A 25,075-nucleotide genomic window follows, 5' to 3' on the forward strand; every position below is an offset into this window, starting at 1 on the left:
AGGGTTTAATCCCCATGAACACACACACACACACACACACACACACACACACACACACACATTAGCACATGCAAATACACACAATCTGATGTACCAATGTGGGGAAAAAAGGATACATGCCACAAAATAGAACAAAGTCCAAATTATGAAAAATTTGAGGTAAATTCCCATTTTTCAGACTAGCAAACAGACAATAGATTAAGTGATTTTCCCTACAGTTATGAGGAAGATAAGAGCTCAAAGATCTGTCTTACTGGGAACCCCAAATCCTAATCCCTATGCTAGAGAAGGTATAAAAAAATCCTTTAAATTTCTAACATAAGGTCCCAACTCCATGAACTTATTTCTCTCGGATGATGTTTTTCAGACCTGCACTTTACATCTTTCTCTCTCAATCCATTCCTTAGGCTGTTTACTATCTACGGACCAGTTTATACCTCTTTGCCATACCTTCCCAAAGGCTGAATGCCCCCCCTGTGCCTTTTGTGAGTATTTTTATTGATGTCTATGTCTCCTACTTAAAGTCTGACTTCTATGAGTATACTATGCATCCTTACAACCTAGCAGTTAACAGAAACACGAAATATATGTCCAATTGATAAAAATCAATGTAACAAAAAATAGAGTTTGTAAAATCTGTCTCCTGATTGTAGTAACCCATATACAAAAGACTATAGCCATCAGAAGCAGGGTGTTGGTCAGCCAAGGAAAAGCCTGAAGGTAAATGCTGGCCAATGAGCACTTAAGCTTTATCTTAAAAAAATGAGTATCCCAGCCTACTGGACCTGCTTCTTGTTTGTGGCAGAGAACAGAAAAAGAAGAATGGATGGAACCTATAAATCTGTAAGGAGGTGAGTGCAAGAGTCTATGTACAAGATAGTATAACGGGGTGAAAACTTACAAATTGTCACCAGGAAACTTGATTAAATGCTAAGACAATAAGAAAAGAACCAAAACGGTTTTTCTTTTTAATGTAACTGAATAGAAAGTAGTACATTTATTAATAAAATGAAGACTACATCATCAGCAGGTAAGGGGAATCAAAAATTCCACACTGGATAAATTAAGCTTGAGATACTTATTGTGAAACAGAGAAGAGGAAATGAAAGACAAATATTTGAATACTTGTTGAATATTTTTTGAAGTGTGGTACTCTAAGGATTTTAATCATATTATTTCTATCAGACAAGACCAATTACTGTTCCTATGATATAGATGAGGAAGTTGAGATACAAAAGGAAAAATAACTTTCTCATAGCTAACTATCACTTGGGCAAAGCCAATTCTCAAATTTGGACAGCCTAGTTATAGAGCCCACATATCAGGACTGGACTGAAATGCTTCCCCACAGTTCAAGGATCTCAGAAAAGTTTATTATCTGATAATAAAAAAAAGAGTTAAGGTTCTTAATAAAAGCATCTATAATCAATTTTTTAATCCCATTCTCTTCCCTACCAAGCAACAAACAATGACATCTAGTTTAATAGGATTCATCAGCAAATACACTCAAATGGCCACAGAGAAAAGGCCTATACACATTCCATATGAACCTTCCCCAAATTACACCAGAACTTTGAAAATAGGAAGAATCCTTCAAGATGTAGGTATAGGCAATGCTTTTGTGAACAGAACCCTAATTGCTCAGAAAACCAGAACAAGAATTGAAAAATGGAATCCCATCTAATTAAAAGCCTCTTGTACAGGGAAAATAAATTTCAGAATCATAGGATATGATAGGATGGGAAAGAATCTTTCCAGTTATTCATCATATAAAGAACTAATTCCAGAATATATAAAGAGCTCCAAAAATTCAACATCAAAAGAATAATCTAACTAATGTACAAATGAAGTGAACAGACCACTTCCAAATAAATAATACAAATGGCTCAGAAATACATGAAGAAATGTTCAACATTCCTAGTCATAAAAGAAATGCAAATCAAATATCACTGAGATTCTATTTCATGTGACTCACAATGGCTGCCATCAAGAAAACAGGCAACAACAAATGCTGGTGTGCATCTGGGGAGATGAGATCCTTGAAAGGTAAATGAGAGCAGGCACAATGGAAATCAATATAGAGTTAAAAAATAAAAATTAAATTAAAAAATTAAAGCTACAATTACTACAACACTCAAACTGACAAGTCAAGTTCTCTCTGATATACAGCATCTAGTCCTTAAAAGTGAATAACAAGAATGTGGAACTGGTTCTGTTTGGATGGGTACCAGTAGGAGGGGTAGAGTGAAATGAGAAGAAAAGGAGGCCTGACTCTATCAGAAAGAATAACATTGCCCCATTTGTAAGGAAATGGAAGGACTTGGAAAAAATTATACTAAGTGAAGTAAGCCAGACCCAAAAAGACATGGACTCTATGGTTTCCCTCCTAGGGAATAATTAGCACAGGTTTAGGCTAGTCACAGCAGAGGATCACAAGAGCCCAATAGCTATATCCTTACGAACACATAAGATGATGCTAAGTGAAATAAACTCCATGTTACAGAAATGAGTATTATATCACTGTTGTAATTACTTTCAATATGCCATGTGAAATTAGCTTCTTTTGTTGATGATCCTCTTGTATCCCCTTCCTGTGGTTGTCCCCATGCTATCACTCTATCTCATCTGAGTACACTGGATACTGTATATACTGGTATTAGGACTAGGGAAGGGAAAGGGAACATCAAAATCAAGAAACAAAGGACAAAAAGACAAACGACTCCAAAAGCAATACTTGCAAAACCATTTGGTATAAACCAACTGAACAACTCATGGGGGGAGAGGGAAAAGGGGAGGGGAGGATGAGGGAAGAGGTAACAAACAGTACAAGAAATGTACCCATGGCCTTACGTATGAAACTGTAACCCCTGTGTACATCACTTTGACCATAAATAAGTAAAAGGAGGATTGAACATGGCCCAAGAATCCTATATGCACGTATGGAAATAGAAGGAAACTATGGCACATTGTATGCACATGGGAAAATTGCAATGAAATCCCTTTGAACATCTAATATATGCAAACCAAACAATAGAGGTAAAAATTATGTTAACCAGAACACAGAATGCACTTAACATAAAGGGAGTATTTGATTGCCTGTAGTATATTAAAATTACAAAATTCTTTTTTTTCATTTCTTTATTGTCAAAGTAATGTACAGAGGAGTTATAGTTTCATACATAAGGCAGTGAGTACATTATTATCTAACTTGTACTTCCCCCCCATTTTCCTCCCCGACCCTCCATGAGTTGTGCAGTTGGTTTACCCCATATAGTATTGCTGTTGCATTGGTTTGTCTTTTTATCCTGTCTATTTTGGTATTACTTTCCCTTCCCTACTTCCAATACACATATATACAATGTCCAGGGCACTAAAATCAGTTACAGTGATATCAGGGGTATACAGCAAATCTTTTGCACCTTTCTTGGGAAACCTCTTGAGTGTATTTAGTCTATTAACTCCCTTAATTCTACTTAGTTAACATTCAAAGAGCCACTTTTCCAAGGGAGTAGAATCTTAACTTATGAAATTAAATTCATAAAACCATGAGAGATTTTAAAAATAGTTATATTTAAAAATTAGTGACTATTAGAAATTCAACAAAAGGTCAAATAAATTTGAGCTTAATAGCAAATTGGCATTATTTATAATTCTTTTTATTTTAATTTTAAGTCCTAATATTCAGTTAACACAGGTGGTTAAAGTAGACAAGTGTGAAGTGTCATGTTCAGTAGAGCGGAATGAAGCCAACTTAGCAAAGGCCCAGAATTGCTCTCTATGGTTTGAAAGAGGAAAAAAGGCAACTCATCTGCTATAACAAAAATAACCTAAATGCCTGTTCTTCTACCATTTATACAAAATAGTAACAACTCAGTTTGTTTAGCCAGGATCATAGTTACAATAACATTAATCTTTCTACAGGTAGGGGAAAACAACTACACATCTTTTTATGTACTCAAAAAATCCCGAGGCTGGGGATATGGCCTAGCAGCAAGAGTGCTTGCCTCATATAAATGAAGCCCTGGGTTCGATTCCCCAACACCACATATATAGAAAATGGCCAGAAAGGGTGCTGTGGCTCAAGTGGCAGAGTGCTAGCCTTGAGCAAAAAGAAGCCAGGGACAGTGCTCAGGCGCTGAGTCCAAGACCCAGGACTGGCAAAACAAAAAAACAAAAAAACAAAAACCCAAAACTCCTTAGATGAAAGAAGCAAAAGAAAATCTGTAAAACAAAAAGCTTTAGCTCTCCAAAAGGCACACCTTTTTAAATCATTTGGGGGGCAGGGGGGAGGTTGCTGGTGCTGGGGCTTGAAATCAGGTCCTGGGCACTACCCTTAAGCCTCGTTTTGCTCAAGGCTAGTGTTCTACAACGAGCCACAGCTTCACTTCCAGCATTTCGTGGGTAGTTTATTAGAGATAAAAGTCTCATGGACTTTCCTGCCTGGGCTGGCTTCGAACTGTGATCCTTCAATCTCACCCTCCTGAGTATCTAAGATTACAGCCATGAGCCACTGGCACCCAGCTTAAATATGTTTTAACATTTTAATTCATGTATTTCTGGTCTGTAATCAAGTAATTTATAGATGCAAGAATTATTTCTAATAGATTACGTGCTAGGGACATGGTAAAAGTGGGAGAGTGCTCACCTAGGAAGCACAAACTCTGACTTCAAACCCTAGTACTGGCCCACCCCCATATAAAAAAAGTCTACAATCTTATAAAACCTGATCATTATAGTGCTATCATTTCATATATTGTATCAAAAGTATAGGGGGCTGGGGATATGGACTAGTGGCAAGAGTGCTTGCCTCGTATACATGAGGCCCTGGGTTCGAATCCCCAGCACCACATATACAGAAAATGGCCAGAAGTGGCACTGTGGCTCAAGTGGCAGAGTGATAGCCTTGAGCAAGAAGAAACCAGGGACAGTGCTCAGGCCCTGAGTCCAAGGCCCAGGACTGGCCAAAAAAAAAAAAAAAGTATAACCTAATCTCATATACAGAAGAGAGTTAGATGAATGTTGTCAGTTATATATCCTTCCAAAGGTCACACTCTAGTTTTATCATTCAATTAAAGTTATATAAAGGGCACTATGGTTTGGATTACATCTAAGTGACTGCCAAGTGTCCACTACGATTAAAAGTCTCCACCCCAGGATGGTTCTACTGAGAGGTAGAACTTTTCGAAGGTAGCACCTATTGGAAAATCTTTAGGTCTCTGGAAAGAGATTGGGGATCCTGCCTGTTCTTTTTCTTTCCTCTGCTCTGCCTTTAATCTGACCAACTTTCTTCTATACAAACTCCTGCCACAACGTGCCACTATCTTCCTTATACTCTCACCAGAACTAAGTGGATGCAGGCAAAACTGTGAGCTAAACTAACCATTTCTTGTGATAGTGGCCTCCAGTATTTTGCTGTACCAACGTGAAGCTGATTGATACAAAGGGTTAGTGAGTCCAATTCTCATTCTCTGCCCATGCCAAACACTAAGACAACCCACATGCATTCCACACCACATGAAGGGCTTTCACTACTCATCACTTTACCTTTGCAGCAAGCTGCAGTCCAATTTTGTCAGCTTCGGACTCCAGTGTTCTGCTATATGGTCTATCAAACATGAACTAAGAAGAAATAGTAAAGAAAAAAACTCCATTAAGGTAATTCATTTCATGACTAAAGGAATAACAAAACGAATTTTTTTAGTTAATTTCATGGAGAAACTAGGATACAATTTTCTACACTATAACTAATATTAAAAGGACATCGTGATATAAGTGTAAATATGGCCTTTATTACTATTACAGATTAATACTTTGAAAAAGTCACATGAATTTCTAGGCAGTGTGTAGTATCATTAGTTTATTTCTAGTGATAACCTCATTACCAAATTCAGGGATCCCTAAGAAAGCTTATTAATGAAAGCTTTTACTATGGCCAAGGCATATTCTGGTTGTGCAGTTTTAAATGAAAAAAAATTTTAAATAATGGTTGTATAACACCTTTAGAGGATTTATTTCAGTAAGAAAATTAACCATATAGCAGAATGTTCTTTCTTGATAAATTATCTTAATTTCCTCTTCCTTTTCCAAGTATTGATTAGCCAGGAAAATGAAATTTTCTTTTGGCGTCAAATAAAAAATACAAATAGACATCGTAACTTTAATTTTCCTAATTACCTGTATTTATGACCATGTTTTCCAGTTAAATTCTAATTTTCAGTAAGTACTAAAACTTTTTAGGAGATGGATCAATATGCAGGACTTTTGAGAAAAAAGCTATTAATTGGGGAAGCAGTTTTTTAAAGGTAGCTACATGTTTGTGTTAGCTAGAAATAACATAATCAATCTGATCCACAGTATATATAACCGTCTTCCTTCTCAAGCACATGTGTTTTAAGTTGGCAAACTCAATCACATAGTATCTTCACTCTCAATGGGTAGTCTGCACCTGTTGCACTGATTCTACCAATACAGAATTAAAACTACTGCTAGAAATAACATCAAATGTAATGATAGCTTAGTGGAGCTAGCAACAGACCAAATGCCTTTGAAAAGACTGGTAATAAGATTAATATCTCACACTTACTGAGTCTTTACTTTGTTCCAGTAACTATGCTAAATGTTTTACTTAAATCAGTGGTATAGAAGTGAAGGTGTGGCTCAAGTAGTAGAAAGCCAGCCTTGAATGGAAAAAAAAAAATTAGTGATTTTCAACCTGATGTGATTTTGTCCCCCGGAGATATTTGTAAAAGTTTGGAAATTATTACATTGGTGTTTTTTTTAAAGATGAGGTGTCACTATGTTTTTGCTTGGTCTTGAACTTGTGGACTCAAGCAATTCTCTTGCTTCAGTGTTCCAAAGAAGCCACATCCAGCTCTTGGAGAACATTTTTGTTAGTGACAGACTTAAAATCAGGACCATATACTTGTTCATGGCTAGGGCTCTACCCTTGACCCCTGCCTCCAGCCCAGCTTTTTGCTCTCTAACTAGAGATGAAAGCTTGCAGACTTTCTGTCTGGGCTTCCTCTGATCCTCAGTCCTCTAGGTCACAGACTCTTGAGTAGCTAGCATTACAGGTATGAGCCATTGGTGCTAGGTGCTTGAAGATATTTTTGACTGTCACAACTGTAGGGAGAGAAAGGCATTAGCATCTAGTGGGTACAGACAAGTTATACTACTAAACATCCTATGATGTGCAGGAGAATTCCACATGACAAACAATAATCCAGTCCAAAATTTCAATAGTTCTGTCAATTATCCATAAGTGTATATGTCACTCAATCATCACATCAAATGAATTAATGGCACATGAATGTAGGCAAATCCCACACCATAACAAACTTAGATTCTCTTCTGCTCTTCTAAACAGAGAGAACAGGGCTTTATGGAGAGAAAAAAAAAAACAAAAACAAAAGCAAAAAATTCTTGCCTGCAAAATTATCCAGGGGCTTCAACTTAAGGAAAAGGAATTCAAACAGAAGACATCTCCATTTTATTTTCAATTGAATTATTAAACTGGAGAATTGCATTCGCACGCTGCAAAGGCAGGATTCAGCAAGTGTGTCCAAAATAAAATAGCTATACCATATATTTGCTATGGCCATCTTCCATTATGTAAAAGAAAAGCATTTACAGATACATGGGGGAAAATGACATTAATTCCTCTGTCATCCCATCCTGGCACAACAATAACAGAAACAAAGTTCAAATTATGAGGTCCTATAACCAAAGTACTATCCATTTTTTCTTCTCTTTGTGAACCTTCATTGCATGTAAGTGAAGTCAAGTGATATGGCAGCACTCAACAAATGACTTACTCAGTCTCAAAAGCAATTTGTCTCAAAGAATGTTGCACATTAGAATTGAACAGCACCCAGATGGCACTCGGGTGGGTGCTCTAACAAATCATTAAATAAGCACAGAGCAGGCTGTTCCTAACTAACCAACCCTTTCCCAAGACAAGAGGAAATATATGCAGAAAAAATGTAAAAGAAAATAATTAATCAACTAACAAAGCAGTTGTGAAGACCTACTTTCAGTAAAGGAGTGTTTTGAACAAAATGAGGGACTTAATGAATACCTTACTTCTAAGAAGGAAAGTCAACAAACACTTAGTATGACTGTTGCATTCCATATTTTCAAGGCAGGGTTCATTTAACTAGGAGCAGGAGTACAAAATGGCAAAAGAGCTTTAGCCAATCCCATATTCATTTAAGATTTAGAGGCTTCTTTTTTAAAAGCTCCCTATCAAAATGTAAATATCTGGGGCAGGAAGAGTTGCTCAGTGCATATACCGTAGCACTGAAAGGAAGCTGGAAGGAAGGCTCAGAGACTAGGTTTTTCTCTCTGTAAAGCTACTTATGGGGGGAAAAATTACACTAGCCAAAAGTTGCTAAGCCCTTCTAATCCATTCTTCATGTATTATTTGACACATGTCCTAGTCCTTAATTTAAATGCTCAGCTACAAAAATATCCCCTACAAATGAGAAAACATGACACCAAAAGTTGGTACCCATATTTTATATTAAGAAACAAAAACACTGGTAACTGGGCACAAATGGCTCACACTTGTGATCCTAGCTACTCATAAGGCTGAAATCTGAGGAACATGGCTCAAAGCCAGCCAGGGCAGGAAAGTCCATGAGACTTTTCTCTTCAATAATCCACTCTGAAAAAGTTAGAAGAAGTGCTGTAGCTCAAGAGGTAGAGTGCTAGCCTTGAGCACAATAAGGATCAGAGACAGTGCCTAGGTGCTGAGTTCAAGCCCCAGGATCAGAAAAAAAAAAAACAAAGAAAGAAAAGAAAAGAAAAACATTAGTGATATTTGTTGCCTTGCAGTAGTATTAAAATATCTTCACCACAGGTCAATATAAATTCAAGTGATTATCTCAGACCTACCTCCTGAAATTTAGACTGTATCCACTGGCCCAAAATTGCAAAGCTATCTCGTGGACAAATGGCCCAGATCATTGTGAGGAAAATCATACCCAGGAAATCCAATAAATGAACCAAACTAGCCTTCTCTGCCTAAGAAAAATCAAAATAATAAAAATATATTTAATAAATTGAGAAAGTACATATTTACACTTTCTAGTTATCACATGAATCATATAAAACAATTATGTGTGTTCAACAGGCCTTTACCAACTTAAACCCAAAGTTTTTCTTCAGATTGAGACAAATAAGTTCCCAGTAAGTTCTGGTTTTCCCTAAATATTTATTCATACACTTAACATTCACTTAATTAACAATAATGCACTTAACACTTACTAAGCTACTTAGTAAGAGACATGCACAGAAGTACAAAAGTAAGAAAGAAAGCAAAGAAGTATAAAAGAAGTACAACTGTCTCCATTTCATACATCTTTAAATTAAAGCTGCCTGAATTTACACAGCTTTTACTCAAGGGATCAAAAATCAAGCCAAAGAAGTTCCCCCCAATATAGTCATTATATCTTAAAAACTATTTTCTTGGGGCTGGGAATGTGGCCTAGTGATAGAGTGCTTGCCTCGCATATATGAAGCTCTGGGTTCGATTCCTCAGCACCACATATATAGAAAAAGCCAGAAGTGGTGCTGTGACTCAAGTGGGTAGAGTGCTAGCCTTGAGAGAAAAGAAGCCAAGGACAGTGCCTGAGGCCCTGAGTTCAAGCCACAGGACTGGAAAAGAAAAGAAAAAAACTATTTTCTTTATGTTTTTAATCAATTTATTTGTACATTAATAAAATGATTAAAAATATAGGAGTCTTTCATTACAGTAATTCATGTATATACTAGGCTTTAAATAAGTTCAATCCTCCATTATATTCCCTTCCTTCCCCTTCTACTCCCCATTTTCACAATGTTTGATGGATTTCATTGCACTATCTTCATGAGTGTGGATATGTATGTGAAATATACTTTAATCCTCTTTACCCCTTGGTATGCTTTTCTATTCCTGTCTCCCTCTTACTTCTCCCATACAGTCCATCTTTAAATATTCATGCCCCATTATCATCGTCATCACCACTCTCACATCATTTTAGGTCTTTTCAAACATCAAATAAATGTGTTTATTATACATACATTTTCAGACAAAAATTACATACTACCTGACATAAAGAGTAGCTATAATGAAAACAATTCAGAAAAGGATTAAATAAAAGGAAGATTTGTTCACACAAGATATACACTATGTCTTGTAACAACATAACACATCTTCACAAAGCACACTTTGTTTCATAGCTGTAAGAAACAACTATGGACTATTTTAACATGAGAGAGTGAAATTCAAGATAATGATGTCATTATAGTAGAGAAAGATATTTTTATCATTATTGCACAATATAATCTCTATTTTTTTTTGCCAGTCCTGGGGCTTGAACTCAGAGCCTAAGCACTGTCCCTGGCTTCTCTTGCTCAAGGCTAGCACTCTACTTCTTGAGCCAGTGCCACTTCCAGTTTTTTCTGCTTATGTGGTACTGAGGAATCGAACCCAGGGCTTCATGCTTGCTAGGCAAGCACTGAACTGCTAAGCCATACTCCCAACCTTTGCTGTCAGTCTTAAAATACTAAAAATAAACAAAAACCTGGGTATTTGTAGAACAGAGGAAACAACATAAAAGGCAGATTTAATCAAAGCCGAGAAAAAACGGTGTTGATAATAAAGACCTCTGCCAAAGAGCTATTAATAACTATTTTATATCAAGACTGATATTTGCATTTTATATTTCATTTCATTATTGTGCTCACACAGAGAGACAACAAGGCTGCACTGACCTAAAAACAAATGGACTGAATGGCAACACCCTTTCCATGCTAAAACAGGAACCTGATTCATCTTGGCAGGTAAGACACTGTTACCTGAAAGGTAGGAGAGTGCATGTAATGGCACTATTCCAACTGCTTGGATTTATTCTTGTATATATCTAACAAAAACATTATTTTAATTTCCCTAAAAATCATAAGAAATCAGAGAGGTAACTCCTATTCATAACACAGAAAACACAGAATTTTGGTCCCATTCATCTTATTACTACTCTCTAAAGAATAGGTAGAACTTGAGACGACTTTTAGGTATAAGTATTATGGCTCCCATTTAACATTAATATTATTTACACTTTGGATTTCCTATAATCCTTTCACTATTTACCTTTGTATTTTCAATGAAAGAAAATATACTTCTCTCTAATTATGTAGAAAAAAGAGCTATTCATTATTTTAATAAATAACAAGTAAGAATGACTGAAACAGGCAGGTACCAGTAGTTCATATCTGTTATTCAGTTAGCTATTAAGGAGGCTGAGATCTGAGGACTGAAGTTCAAAGCCATCTATAGCCAGAAAGTCTGTGAGGCTCTTATTTCTAAGAAAATACCAAAAGGCCAAAAGTGGAGCTGTGGCTCAAGCGATAAAATACTAGCCCTGAACCAAAAAGCTCAGAGAGTGCCAAAGTCCTGACTTCAAGCCCTAGGACTGGCACATGCAAACACACAGACACACACACAAACACACACAGACACACACACACACACACACACACACACACATACATACAAATGGGCTGATACCAAATTCAATAGATGTAGATTCACTGCTGACAAACAGGTAACCACTACAGCAAAGAAAAAAGAAAGGAAGAAAGGAAGGAAGGAAGGCAGGCTAGACCTGTACACAGGCAAGCACAGTGGCACATTAGTCATATTATTTGTAGTGTTTTTTTTTTGTGTTTTTTTTTTTTTTGCCAGTCCTGGGCCTTGGACTCAGGGCCTGAGCACTGTCCCTGGCTTCTTTTTGCTCAAGGCTAGCACTCTGCCACTTGAGCCACAGTGCCACTTCTGGCCATTTTCTGTATATGTGGTGCTGGGGAATCAAACCCAGGGCCTCATGTATATGAGGCAGGCACTCTTGCCACTAGGCCATATCCGCAGCCCCTATTTGTAGTAATTTTAAACATTACTTTCCTCATCTATAAAACAGGCATAATAAATACATGCTTCATAAGACATTAAAGTTATGAATGGGAAGGTACATATGAAAAACCTCAGGAAACTGTACGAGAGCAAGGTATCGTTATTACTTTGCATTAATTATCCATAGCATATCATTCTAGACATTTCTGAGATGCTCCAAGCTCTTCTGAGAATGAATAAAAAAGGAAGGAAACTGATCTACCCACTTAATAGTGATATCGCTTTGCAACAATTAATTTTATGACTAGATTATAAGTATATTAATAGTTATGGAACGTCTAAAATTTAATTTGAAATAATTAGAGGTTGGGAATAATTACATTTTTTAGCGAAAGAGACAGGTGATTAAAAAAATGGTATTTAATAGAAACACTAATTACTAAGTATCACATACTAATTGCCATAAAAATTCTCAAAATTAGCCAATCGGCTAGTTTTAGGTAACATTAAAAGGCAATTTCTCAAGACTAAAATTCCATCCCTGAAATAAAGAAACCTGAAAAGCTTCTGTTCCTTAAACACTATAACTTGTGAATTTCAAAGCAGTATTTCAACAACTAAATATTTACTATAACTACTTACTGCATGCCCAAGAACTGCATGTGCGATTTCATGGCCCAGAAGAAAGGAAAGTTGGTGAATATCTGTCACACTATTTAAAAGCCCGGTGAAAATAAACATGTGTCCATTCTGCACCATAAAGAAAATAATGTTGCAATTAGAAAACCTTTTTTAAAAATGAGGACATTAAATCTAATAAAAATGTGTTAGAGCACTCCGACTTACTGGAAGCACAAAGGCGTTTATTTCAGGGGACTCAACCACATGAATAACCCACTTGGTCTCAGGGATCCCAGGAATATCTTTGTTGCATTCAATTAGATGATAAGCTACTTCTTTAACAGTCAGGTATCGAGGGTCTTTCTCAGCCAGCATATCATTTTTGAATTCTTCCATCCACTAGAAAAGCAAAAGGATTCTTGATTTTACAAAATGTGTAGTGCCACAAAATGTTTGTATTACTTCATGGCAAGTGATGTAGCTACTGTGGGATAGTTTAATTTTTAATTACAAAAAAACATATTTACTGAACACTCAAATTTCTGAAAATTTGAACTATTCAAAGGCAGTATGTTTCTCACAAAGGAATAAATTGTAGCACTAACGTTTTTCACACCAATGTGTCAAAATCAAATTTTTGTTTTCTACTACCTATATGCAAGCAAAATGCCTAAATGTTATCTTTACATTCCTATTTCAAAAGATAATACATTATCTAGAAACTAGAGCTTTAACATTACAAAGAAAGATGCACAAGGAAATTACTTTTACAACTCATAAAATAAAAAATCCCTACACTTACTGTGAAATTTTACCCAAAAAAAGGACATTTCCCTAATTTTAAAACAAAATTACTGAAAGGGCATAGAATTCTTCTACATGATGCCGACTGAGAAAGACCAGCCACTTCACAGAGAAAGGTGTTTTCTCTGAAGCTGTAATTATGAGAGGTTCTTCGAAGTACAGTGAAAAAATTAAGGATGCTCTTAAAATATTACTTCAATTTCCATAAGACGTGTAATATTCTCCTCTGAGATGCATTAAAAATACATAAATTTAGGGATGGGGATTATAGCTTAAGTGGTGGGGTACCAGTCTAGCAAACACAAAGTCCAGAGCTGAAACCCCAGTACTGCCAAAAGTTAAAATGTTATTTTATTGAATATGGGTTTAAAATAATCTCCATATGAATATTTTAAAGCATAATTCATCAACATAAACTGGAACAAACAAAAACACTATTTCTGGAGTTAAGAAATATGTAGTACTCTATAGTATCTGTATATTTTTATATTTGTATTTATTATTTATAAATATATAACACACATCAATTATATAAAAACATGGAACATGTGTTTGAATCTTCATATCAAGCAAGTGCTACAGTTTTAAAATGAGCAATAACAAAGAAAAGCTTATACACGTAACTATTCGAGCAAATGTATGTATACATATATAGACATGTATATACATGTCTACAGAGGACTTAAACATTTCTAAGCCATATAAATAAGACTAGTCCTGTCTCAATCTTTCTAGAACTTTTCTCTCAAAATTTCATCTGACTAAATGAATCCTAAGAAATATTTCAAATCTCTGTATATATTCTACTATAAGAAATTGCTCTCTAGCTACTAGTATAGTGTAAGTGAACAAATGATGTTTGAGTATTCAGCTAGTGAAGAACTTATGTTTGAGTATTCATTACCTTTGGTTTTAAGTATATATTTAATTTAATATTTTTTTTTCTTCTTAACAGTGGTTTTCATGGCTGGCCACACCCACATTTTTTGCTGCAAAATATTCCAGTGCAGAAGCAGAGTTTAGTAGATTACAGTGTTTTCACAGAACAAAAAAAAAGACTATTAAAAAAAAAAAGAAATTGCTCTTATTTAAGAACAATCTTTACAGTTCTAAGTCATTGTTAATTCTTTTATCAGTGGCAAGTTTCCTCTGACAAACTGAAGTTCATTTGGAAAAGGATGATATGAAGACCTAACTATGTCAAAGCTATCAAGTGAGGCTAAGAAACATCAATTGAGCAACAGTAACTGAGCACATACCATGTATGTACCCATGCACTAGTGACACAATGATTTCCATCCCTGTGGAATTCACCAGGGTCCAAATCTGTTACTATCTGTGTTACTGTGCTTTCCAAAGAGTTAAAACTTCTGAATTCCATTTATTGTATAATCAGAAAATACAGCCAGGCATGGTGGTACATGTATAATACCAGCACTCAGGAAGCTGAGACAAGAAGACTGTGATTTGCAGGCCAGCCTGGGTTACATAGAAAGTTCCAGGCCAGACCAGCCTGGATAATATGGTACGATCCTGTCTTTAAAAACAAAACAAAACAAAAAACAATAAATTGCTAAAATTCAAAAGTGATGTTTGGCAGGGGGGGACCTAACTTATTATGCCTGCCCTTGACTTTCAAGGTATAAAAATTCTCACACTATAGATGTATCTGCAATATATATTAAGCACTACCCTGCAAAACAAACACAGCCTTTGACCCCATGGATCTCAGTCTAACAATGGAGACAGCCAACAAGTCAATGTTTTGAAAGAAAAGCAAAGAGAAGTACAATAAACTCAGAGAAGAAAAAATGTAGGAGATCTTACTCTATATTGCCAAGCATACGGCACAACTATACCTGAGCTAGTTCATAGTTCAATCTGAATGCAGGACACACCCTGGCACCTAAGCCAGTCATTCTGCCTAACCCAGTGGGAACAAGCCAAGGCTTTCCCTGAGACACTGCAGTAAAGGGAGCAGGCACTGAGTAGGAGTTAGCTGGGTGGATGGGAGCAAAAGCAATGCAGGCAATGGGAATCCAGTGTGAAAGGTCTTCTGGGAAACACTGTCCACTTCATATCAAAGTCTAACATAAAATAAGGAGATACTTTCCTGCTTTGAATGTTATCTAATTAAAAGCAATTATTACTACTTACTACTTCATATTCCAGCTCTGATAGAAGTCTGAAATGCTCTTTCCCCAATAACAGTAGCTTTCTCCGTCCTGTGATTGGGCTCACTTCCAGGTGAGTAAAATAAAACACTATAAATAGCAGTCCAAAGCTACTCAGACCAAGGAGTAACTTCCACTTATTCCTCCTTACACTCTCTTTAAATAGTTCCTTCTTGTTAGGAGGAAGTGCCTGCCACCATTTCCTTATGCCCCTAGAGCAAAAAGAAAAATTCAAAGTTCTGATCACCATATCAGCATGCATCACTGAAACTCAAATGCATATGCTAGAATTTTATGTCATCAAAGACTCCAATCATTATATTTCACTGTATGGATAGGATTTTATTTTTTATGTAATCTTTTGCTAAAGGATGAAAGAGTAATCAACTATATATACTTGAAAACTCTAATCTCATTTGAACTTTCTTCTTCAACTATTTTAAAGACACTCTGTGAAGTTATTGTGCTACAACTCCTGCTACTGAGCATTTATTATTTACCCCTCTTATAAGCATCATACATATTAATCTTCCTGTAACCACATTATAGGAGATTGGGACATAGAGAAGTTAAGCAACTTGTCCAAAATGACAGAAGTAATACAAGAAAACCAGGTAATGCAAGGGACAACATTACAAAGACTGTCCATGTGATCAGTTAACTGGGATAAATTGCATAAACAAACATGGGAGTACTATAGTACAAAAAAAAATCTGTACTTTCAACCACTATACTGCCCACTGTCCTCAGACTTCCAGCATAATCTGACAGTGCTTTGGCAAGGTACAAGGGAAACTACTTCAGCATTCACTGGGGAGGGGGAGGGGGTGGGAGTATTGCTCAGAAGCAGAAATTCCACTACCTTGTAAAAGAAAGGTGATAAGAAGGCCCAAAGCACTGGAAATAAGAAAATGGGAAAGTTTAGAGATAACGACTGAGGAGGAGCAACAGGTTACTCCGGAGCTCAGAGAGGCTACAAACACTTTGACAGTAAACCATGTTTTCAACAGTGTGACAAAAAAAAAAGTGCCCTTGTGAGTTATTTGTAAAATGTTAATAAGAATCCATCATGCATACAACATTCCCTTAAAATTTCTTTTACAAAATAGTTACTATCTGAAAAGTATCTTAATTTTGTTACATTACTGATAATGTCTGGAAAAATCATCAAGGGCCTAAATAGTAAAGATTGGTTGCCAGTCTGCATCCTCCTGGAGGTGGGCCTTTAGAAGTTGAAGCCACATGGGAGGAGGAGCTGAGTCACTGGGGTACACATTTGGTGGGACACCAGAACCCTAGTTCCTTCCTGCTTCTCTTTAGGCTCCCTGGCCATCAACAAATAGAAAGGCCTCCTGTACCACACACTCGCACCATAAAGAACTGTGCCACCATGGTCCCAAGAACCCAGGGACCAAATCCACTGAGACAAAGAGACAATGAGCCAGGTGTTTGTCACGTCACGGTGGCAGAACACTGACTGTGACAGTGACACACATGGAATGCCTTAGAGAAGGCATTTAAAGCAGAAGGACCATAAACCAAACTATGATTTACATACATATTATACACTCACTATCACTTAGCTCCTATTTCAAATTTTAGATGGATTTAATTATTTCTTATTTAAAGTGTATGTATGCAGTCTGGAAGTTTGACTCCAGTGATAGAGCAGCAGTTCAAAGCCCAATGCTACCAAAACAAAAAAACAAAAAACAAAACAAAACAAAAAACAGAAAATGTATACAGAACATATTCTAAAAAGGAAATTTTGGGTAACTTCCAGTGGTAGCCAATAACAAAATCCAATATAAATAAGTTACAAGGATGAGACCATATTAAAGCTGAGAACGCTGTTACTTATCCCAAGAAATGAGGATGTGGTTATTTAACCTATAAGCCAACATAGCTGCTTATTGTCTGAGTGTCAACATTAAATTGTAAAAACACAATACATGAAGTGAAGTCTTGGGTTTAAATGTAAATTGAAGTGTCAGCATGGAGGAAAAAAGATTAATATAAAAGACTTCATAGTTAACAATGTTAAGAAAGCTTTATGAAGTAGTGATTATCTTTCTTCAATCTTCATAAGCAAAAGAAAAAATAGGGGTTAAAAAACTATGTAGCTATAAAAATAGCAATTGTTATGAAGAATTACCATAAAAAATAACAAATGTTTTGGAAATAGAATAGAAAAAAATAAATATTGATGGTCTATGAGTGAACATCACTAGGCATGAGCCTTTCTTATCAGTTGCATGTTTCACCACCTAAAATTTCACAAAATAGACAGTGTTCTTATACATGAGGTACAGCCAATACTTCTGTTTCTTGCAATCATAAATATACTTTTAAATGCCCAGACCAATACACAACTTCTCAATATCACATTTCTATGCCATATGTGGAGCAAATTACTACAAGATTATTAAATCACAAATGATACAACTGAATGACAACTACTGTTTAGAAACTTAATATTGACCTAAACATGATACAGGGGAAGATTAACAAGGCCGCTTTAAAAGTATAGTTGCCCAAATACTAAAGCTTAATGTTTAAGTTAGTACAAGATGATAAAAAATAATCATTCCACAAAAATTAATAAAAACACACAAGGTCATTTTTCCAAAGCATTCTACCTGCCCACAATGATTGCCAGCAGCTTCTGCACGGGTTTCAGAATAACCAGCAGGAGAGGAACTGGGGCAGCCTGCATGCGGGGAGAGGTGTGGAGACCTGGGGTGGCTTTTTCCAGAGAACAGCTAGGAGGCCGCAAGGCCTTGAGAGCAGGGACCACAGCACCTTGTTTTGTCAGCACACATCCTGGGAGAGAGCCACTTCTGGTAGCACCTTTATGTGCATTCATCCACACTGCCCTTCTTTGGGCACTTGAGAGGCATTCTGGTCTGTTATTGAAAGTCCTACAGAAATGAATGTGTCTAGGCAAGAAAGTGATCACATCACAGTGACTGGCTGACTTTGACTTGAGTCCCTGATACCTATGTACTACATGGAGACTTGGTACTTGATGGCTGCCCATGGAAGTTATTGTGCGTGAGTTCCATTTGGCCCAGTTAGCCAGCAAATGACACTGGGAGAAAAAGTAGTTCCTAGTACCAGACTGCAATCCGTAGATGAAGCTCATCTTCCTTGTTCTCGATTACCTAGGACACAAAAGATAAAATATAAATACCCCCCCCAAAATTTATCAAAGTGGGAATATCATTCTTAAGTAGGTACACTAAGTGTCCTTCCTTTAGCATCTCACACTAAATCCCTTTGGATTCAGAGCCTGCCCTGTGCAGCCCCCACGACGTAGAGCAGAAGAGTATGTATACCATGACTGTAATGTGGCTTCAGAAACTAGAATTCTTTTCATCATTTTCTTATTTTCAGTTGAGGAAAAGTCTATTAACAGCAAGGTATTTGGAGAATAAGAAATAGACTAGATGAAAATAACAGCAAGAGTGTCAGTTCTCAGTAACAGAAAACCTAATTTTTAAAAATGTGTCTTTTTTTTTTTTGCAGTCCTGGAGTTAAATCTCAGAACTTTGTACTTGCTAAGCACGTACTCTACCACCACTTGAGCCACTCAGTTGACCCTGTAAAATGTATCTTAGAAATTGCACATTTATTCCTTCAAATAAAATCCTGAGACTTGTTGTACTTGGGGTCAAGATGTAGTAAAATAGACCAAATTCAATTTCCTACCTAAACAACAACAACAACAAAAAGCAGACAATATGTGAGACAATGGTTTCAGCAGGCTGGACATGGGCAGTGGAAGGCTGAGAGACTGGAGACAAACAAAAGTCCTACAACTGCCCCTCTAACTTCCTGGACAGTTTCCAGGCTCCAGGCACACAGGGTAGGAGTTCAAGCAGACCCAAGTAGCCAGGGATAACAGGGCAGAGAATGACAGAGGGACACCTAATGTTTACACAAAAGCCATGGCTCCTATTTCAGCTGAGTCCTAGCAGGACTCAGCCAGCAAGCCTCCTAGAAGGACATATGTGTAAAGAAGAAAAAACACCCTCTAGAACATGCTCCCCTCCAAAAAAAATTTTTTGAAAAGACTCTAAACCATGTAGAAGATACAGGGCTCAAAGGGTAAGGTCCAGTGTCTGTTCTGACCTTTCAGAGTTGAAAATCTAATACATTAGTAATTCATGACCATTGAGAAGAATACACTAAAGAGTTAGATCTTAGTGTCAGACAAAAATCAGTCCTACAATAAAGGCTGTTCTAGCCACACATAACAGATTAGAACCAACACCCAGTGGTCTTGTGGCATTTGAGCTAAGATCTACTGTAGTAAAAAACACCCCAAAAGATGGAACTATTTCTAAGGAACAACATCCTGGGAATTCTTGGAGGTAGGAGAGAAAGTACAGTTTATAATTAGATATTATCAGGAGTGCAAAAGGTTAAAAAAAACATGGTTGGTCCATAATCAGAATATCAATGCAAAATAAATATTAGAAGTATCAATGCAAAATAAATAATTAGAAGCATCAATGAAAAACAATAAAGATGGCAGTATTAGTAGATGAGTATATTCAAGTAGCTGTAATAACTATAAAGTAGACCTTTGGTATGGGCATGTATAATGGCTCCAGTGAGACCACACTAGGGAATAAGTGGACAGTTAGGATGCCATGTTCATACTGTACAGCAGATCTTGACTGGTCTTCACCCATAATGCCCCCAACTTCTACTAAAAAGATACTGCCTTTCAACAGATCTAACATTGTCACTGCAGGGATGAAATTAAGCACATTAGCTTTTACTCTGCTTTTGGGATACCATTTGCTTTTGGAGAGGAAGATCACACCATGATTTAAACACAACAGGTAAAAATAGAAGATTGAGGGGCTAGGAATATAGCCTAGTGGCAAGAGTGCTAGCCTCGTATACATGAAGCCCTAAGTTCCATTCCTCGGCACCACATATATAGAAAAGGCCAGAAGTGGCACTGTGGCTCAAGTTGACAGAGTGCTAGCCTTGAGCAAAAAGAAGCCAGGGACAGTGCTCAGGCCCTGAGTTCAAGCCCAGGACTGGCAAAAAACATAGATTGACTGAGCTTCTCCCAAAAATGAATCTTCATATAAGCATGTGAAATTTCAATTTCATCTTATATTTTATTTTGACTACACATGGTGAAAACCACCTGTAATAAATTTGCAAATAAGGTAAGTGCACTGAATTCCATGGTTGAGAAACTGAAGGAAACTTCAGCACGTTCTTGTCGAGACATAGGCTATTTCTTTTACAGGGTCTACATGCTGGGTATGGTGGTGCATCCTTATACCAGTAACTGCAGAGTCTGAAGAAGAATGAATCCAAAAACAGCCTGGGCTACACAGTAGGGGGAAGCTACAGAAAAAAAAAATGTAAGCCTATGTTTAATTTAAATAAGAAAACCCACAAGTCTAAGGTGAAGATACACTGGATGCAACTTATATTAGACTAGGTATTTAGGAATAAAAACCTGTAGACTTGAAGACATGTCAGATAGAAAAAGACTGAAGAAAAAGCTCAAGGCATCAAGGGTCTAGGACAACTGTGAGTGGACTTATATCCTTGTAGTTGCAATCTTCAAAAAAGAGCAATACTAAAGAAGTAGATTGTTACACCATTCATTTGTTCATTCATTCATTCATTCATTCAATATTATATGAGTTCAACTATATGCTAGACACCATCCTGGGTGAGAATACAGCAGAGAATAAAAACAGACAAAACTCCCTGCTCAATCTGTAAAAACAATTACACATATATACACATATATGCTATAAATATGCTAATGTACAGAAAATAAATTTTAGGAAAGATATACAAGCTACTCATAAGGATTACTTTAGGTGCCAGGATGGTGGTATCTAATACTTTAAGACTTATTTCTGTGCAGTTTACATCTTTACAGAATGCATTAGTTTTGCAAACCCTAAAGTCAAGCTAGTATTTTTGAAATTACCTTTTGTTTTTTTCTTCTGTCACTGGGAATTGAACCTAGGGCTCAGGGCTCTATTACTTGAGTTATGCTCCCAACTCTTCCCTTTTGTTTCTGAGATATGTTCTCATTAACTTTGCTGGGGCTGGCATCCAACCTTAATCTGCCTGTGTCCCAAAGAGCTGAAATTAAAAGCAGGCACCAAATGAGGGAAGAGGTAACAAGTTGGATAAGAAATGTACTCACTGCCTTACATATGAAACTGTAACCCCTCTGTACTTCACTTTGAAAATAAAGTAAAAAATAAAATCAATACAAACATTTGTAGTGGTTAAAAAAGCAGGCACCTCTATGCCTATTTCAGATTAGTTTTAGGTTTCAATAAACTTCTTCATAACGTGGCCTGCACTAAGATCAGGGACCTTCATTAGCCCCTCCTTCCCCCAGTGCTAAATCCCAGAACCTCTGGTTTACTTGCCCATGTCAGAACAGTCTCTGATGTCTGTCTATGCACATCTACTCACACTGCTTAGGTCTACTCATATGACAAGAAAACTGCTCATCTCAGAACATGGGAGCCATTCTTTATTCAACTGACAGACGTAAAAACAAAAGCCCTAGAACATGTATATAATTAAAATCACTATGTCATTGACAACCAATTGTCATTTAGAATAAAAATAGTAGCTAATAATCTGTATTCTCTGACTTAACCTTAAAATAGGGTAAAGAACAGAGAGGAGAAATCTATACAATTTCAAAGGGCCAATCACTAGACTGTCGAGCACCTAAGAAACAATTAGTGCTGAAACGTTCTCTTCAGAATTGTGGTAGATCAACAAATAAAGCTGGCAAACTTCTAGGATTACTAAATTGATGGTGTGAGAAAATAAAACAATTTGCACTGCTAGCCTCTTTGAGCATTTCAGATCCTTAATTCTTTTCTGTGACTGTCTCAGAATGAGCAAGTACAGCACTCTCTGGCACTGGCAGCTGAAGCCTAGGAGACAGTTTTCACAACTCCTGCTGGAAATGACTATTTCTTCACTAGTTTCTATGGAAACTGCTGTCACATTGGCAAAAATAGGACATGTACTTTAAAATAGTCATTCAAGCAAAGTACACACACGACTGGAAGGCTTTAAAATAAATAAATCTTAAGGCAAATTTGGTTCTTAGGCTTCCAAATGTCACACTGCAACCCTCAAGCCTGTCTGAGAGTGAGGGATGTGAACCTCAAGTCCTTCTCAGGGGGGCTCCCAGGCCTGGAAGGGAATCACTACAGCTGATCAACTCCTGAATAACAAAGGAGGCCTTTCCACCACCCTGGACTCACATTTCCTGTGGCAGATTGCGTGACACACTACACACTTTGCTCCCACGTACACGATGGGTGACATTTAAATAGTACAAAAAGCCTGCTTTCGGCAGACAAGTTTACGAAGAACTGGTCAGGCAGGAAATTTCCTGGTTTTCCAAGCCAGGAAAACTTTCTTTAAATGTGAGGTGGGCCAGCCAAGCTCAGGGCGGCCCAGGGGATGCCCTCCACCGCCAGGGGGGATTTACACGGGCGGCCCGGTCGATGCACACTCAGGCTTGGGCAGCTCTGAGGGAGAGGCTGCCAGGAGGCAGGAGGAGGGAACCTTCCCGGCAAATACAGCGGCCCAGCCCGCACCGCCGTCCTCCCGACCCCGCAGGCTGGAGACCAGGCCCTCTCGGTAGGTCCCCACGCCCGTCCGCCGCCCCTCCTCACCCCCCTCGAGGGGCCCCCTCCCCACCCACCGGCTCCACACCGCCCCCCACCACCAGCGCCGCCCTCCCGCCAACTCTCGCCCACCCCAACTCCAACATTCCGCCCTCTCCCTTCGGGCCCTCTAGGAAAAGGGAGCAAAAGTGTCACCGTGAGGACCTACTCCGTCAGTGGAATAGCGGGAGGACCCCCGGCCCGACCTCGGCGCACGCGCACTACTCCCAGACAACCCCACTTCCGCATTTTCTGCCCTCCGGCCGGCGGGAGCCCCCCCTTTGCTCCGCCCACTTCGAGCAGTCGTTACCCACGCCCAGAGTCGTCCTCCCAGCGGGCTCCCGGCGCGGACTCTGGCGCCCTGGCGCCCCCAAGCGGCTGGAGGAGGATGACCCTGGGTTCTAGGAACTAAAGGCTGGATTCTGGTTGCTGGTACCAGCATGCTTCAGAGGGATCCTATAGAGAAAGGCAGTGGCTATGTAGCTCAGTGGTAGAGCGTTTGCCTAGCATGCACCTGGCCCTGGATTCTATCTGCAGCGCAAGAAGAAAAAAAGAAAAGAAAAGTATGATACAGGGAAGGTCTTGCCTGCTGCTGTACTGGCAAATAGGAAAGAGACTGAGGGACTGCCAAAGGACTAAGAATTCTTAGTTTTGAAGCTGTGAGTAATAGAGGTAATATTTGGAGTGTGGGAAAGTTCAGTCTGGATATACCAGCATAACCTGGCAGATTGTTGGAAATACTACCAACTACTGAGAATAGTATGCTTAGTTCTACCAAAAAGAAATTTCTTGAGGACCCCCCTGCATTTTAGGTACCAGAGATATAACAATGGGCAAGATCAGAGGATACCAACTGAGTTCTGGTTTTCCATCTCCTTGTAAAGGCACTAATCCTATTCAGGAGGACTCCCCTTCCATGACCTAATTACTTCCTGTGTTAACCAGTATCACATGACTGTAATGAAATACTGGAAATAATTAACTTGTCCAAAGACAAAAGTTTATTTTGGCACATGATTTTAGAGGCTCTAGTACAAAACTGAGTATACCCATTCCTGTGCCTCTTCGGTGGGAGTGCCAGACGGCAAGGCAGGGAGTGAATGGTAGAGCCAAAGTGCTCACATCCTAAACCTGGAAACAAAATATGAAAAGGAGAGGAGTACAGCCAGGGCCTTACAATCCCTTTGGGAGGTGAACACTTAAAGACCCAGGGACTTCGCAAAAAGTCTTACCCCCAAAGATTCAGAGCACCTCCCAATAGTGCCACCCTGGAGACAAGACAATTATCACAAGGACCTCTGGGGAACATTCTACTTTCACATTAGCTCCTGCCAAACGCCAAAACCTAGACATCATCACACTGCAGAGTTATGTGTCGACATATACAAATATTCCATCCAGAGCATGTTAAAGAGTTTTCCAAATGGCTGCACAAAGAAGACATATAGCCAGAACAGAAAACTTATTCAAAGTCTAAATCCTCCAGATTCTGTAGCCGTGGAAATGTGATGCTCAGATCTGTATGGGGAATATAGCTGAATGATCACCCCACCTCAGAAGTTCTAGGTTATCCCTCACATTTGCTCATGATCCCCCAGCCAATGACTAAGCATAGTGTGAACTTAAATGGATACCATTTTATGAGACGTGGGACTCCTCTAATGGGACTCCCAATTCCAAAACCTTCTCTGGCTTTACTATAGGCTGATACTCTTCTTATCCCATTTTACTTCCCCCTTTCTCTCCTTAATCAGTATCAGACCTGAATTATTTCTGAGTGCTCTCCAGGCCTCTTTCTGCTCCCTCCCCATCATCCTTTTTAATTTTTCTGTTCAATAATCATTCACAATGCCTGACCTTACCTTGGTCTCTTCTTCTTAGAGGACATGAAG

The 25,075-nt window shown here is 38.1% G+C and overlaps 1 protein-coding gene across 5 annotated transcripts in view; it reads right to left on the reverse strand.

Annotated features, from left to right (window-relative positions):
- Positions 1–23,463, reverse strand: part of Oma1 (OMA1 zinc metallopeptidase) — a 50,123-nt gene extending 26,660 nt beyond the window's left edge. Inside the window, exons 1-8 of one of the 5 annotated variants that reach the window (XM_048351420.1) lie at positions 22,776–23,093; positions 18,126–18,650; positions 15,470–15,698; positions 12,734–12,907; positions 12,530–12,637; positions 8,896–9,024; positions 5,545–5,619; positions 4,970–5,428 (exon numbers count right to left, since the gene is read on the reverse strand). In XM_048351420.1, the coding sequence (XP_048207377.1) occupies positions 5,327–5,428; positions 5,545–5,619; positions 8,896–9,024; positions 12,530–12,637; positions 12,734–12,907; positions 15,470–15,698; positions 18,126–18,631 (1,323 nt within the window). In that variant the 5' untranslated portion in view covers positions 18,632–18,650; positions 22,776–23,093 and the 3' untranslated portion in view covers positions 4,970–5,326. Of the gene's footprint in view, positions 1–4,969; positions 5,429–5,544; positions 5,620–8,895; positions 9,025–12,529; positions 12,638–12,733; positions 12,908–15,469; positions 15,699–18,125; positions 18,651–21,463; positions 21,703–22,775; positions 23,094–23,352 lie in introns of those variants that run through there. The other 4 variants (XM_048351416.1, XM_048351415.1, XM_048351418.1 and 1 more) reach the window with 4 other exon arrangements.
- Positions 23,464–25,075: the final 1,612 nt, after the last annotated feature.

The sequence above is a fragment of the Perognathus longimembris genome, chromosome 7 (genome assembly GCF_023159225.1).
Source record: "Perognathus longimembris pacificus isolate PPM17 chromosome 7, ASM2315922v1, whole genome shotgun sequence".
In the NCBI taxonomy this organism is placed as follows: domain Eukaryota; kingdom Metazoa; phylum Chordata; class Mammalia; order Rodentia; family Heteromyidae; genus Perognathus; species Perognathus longimembris.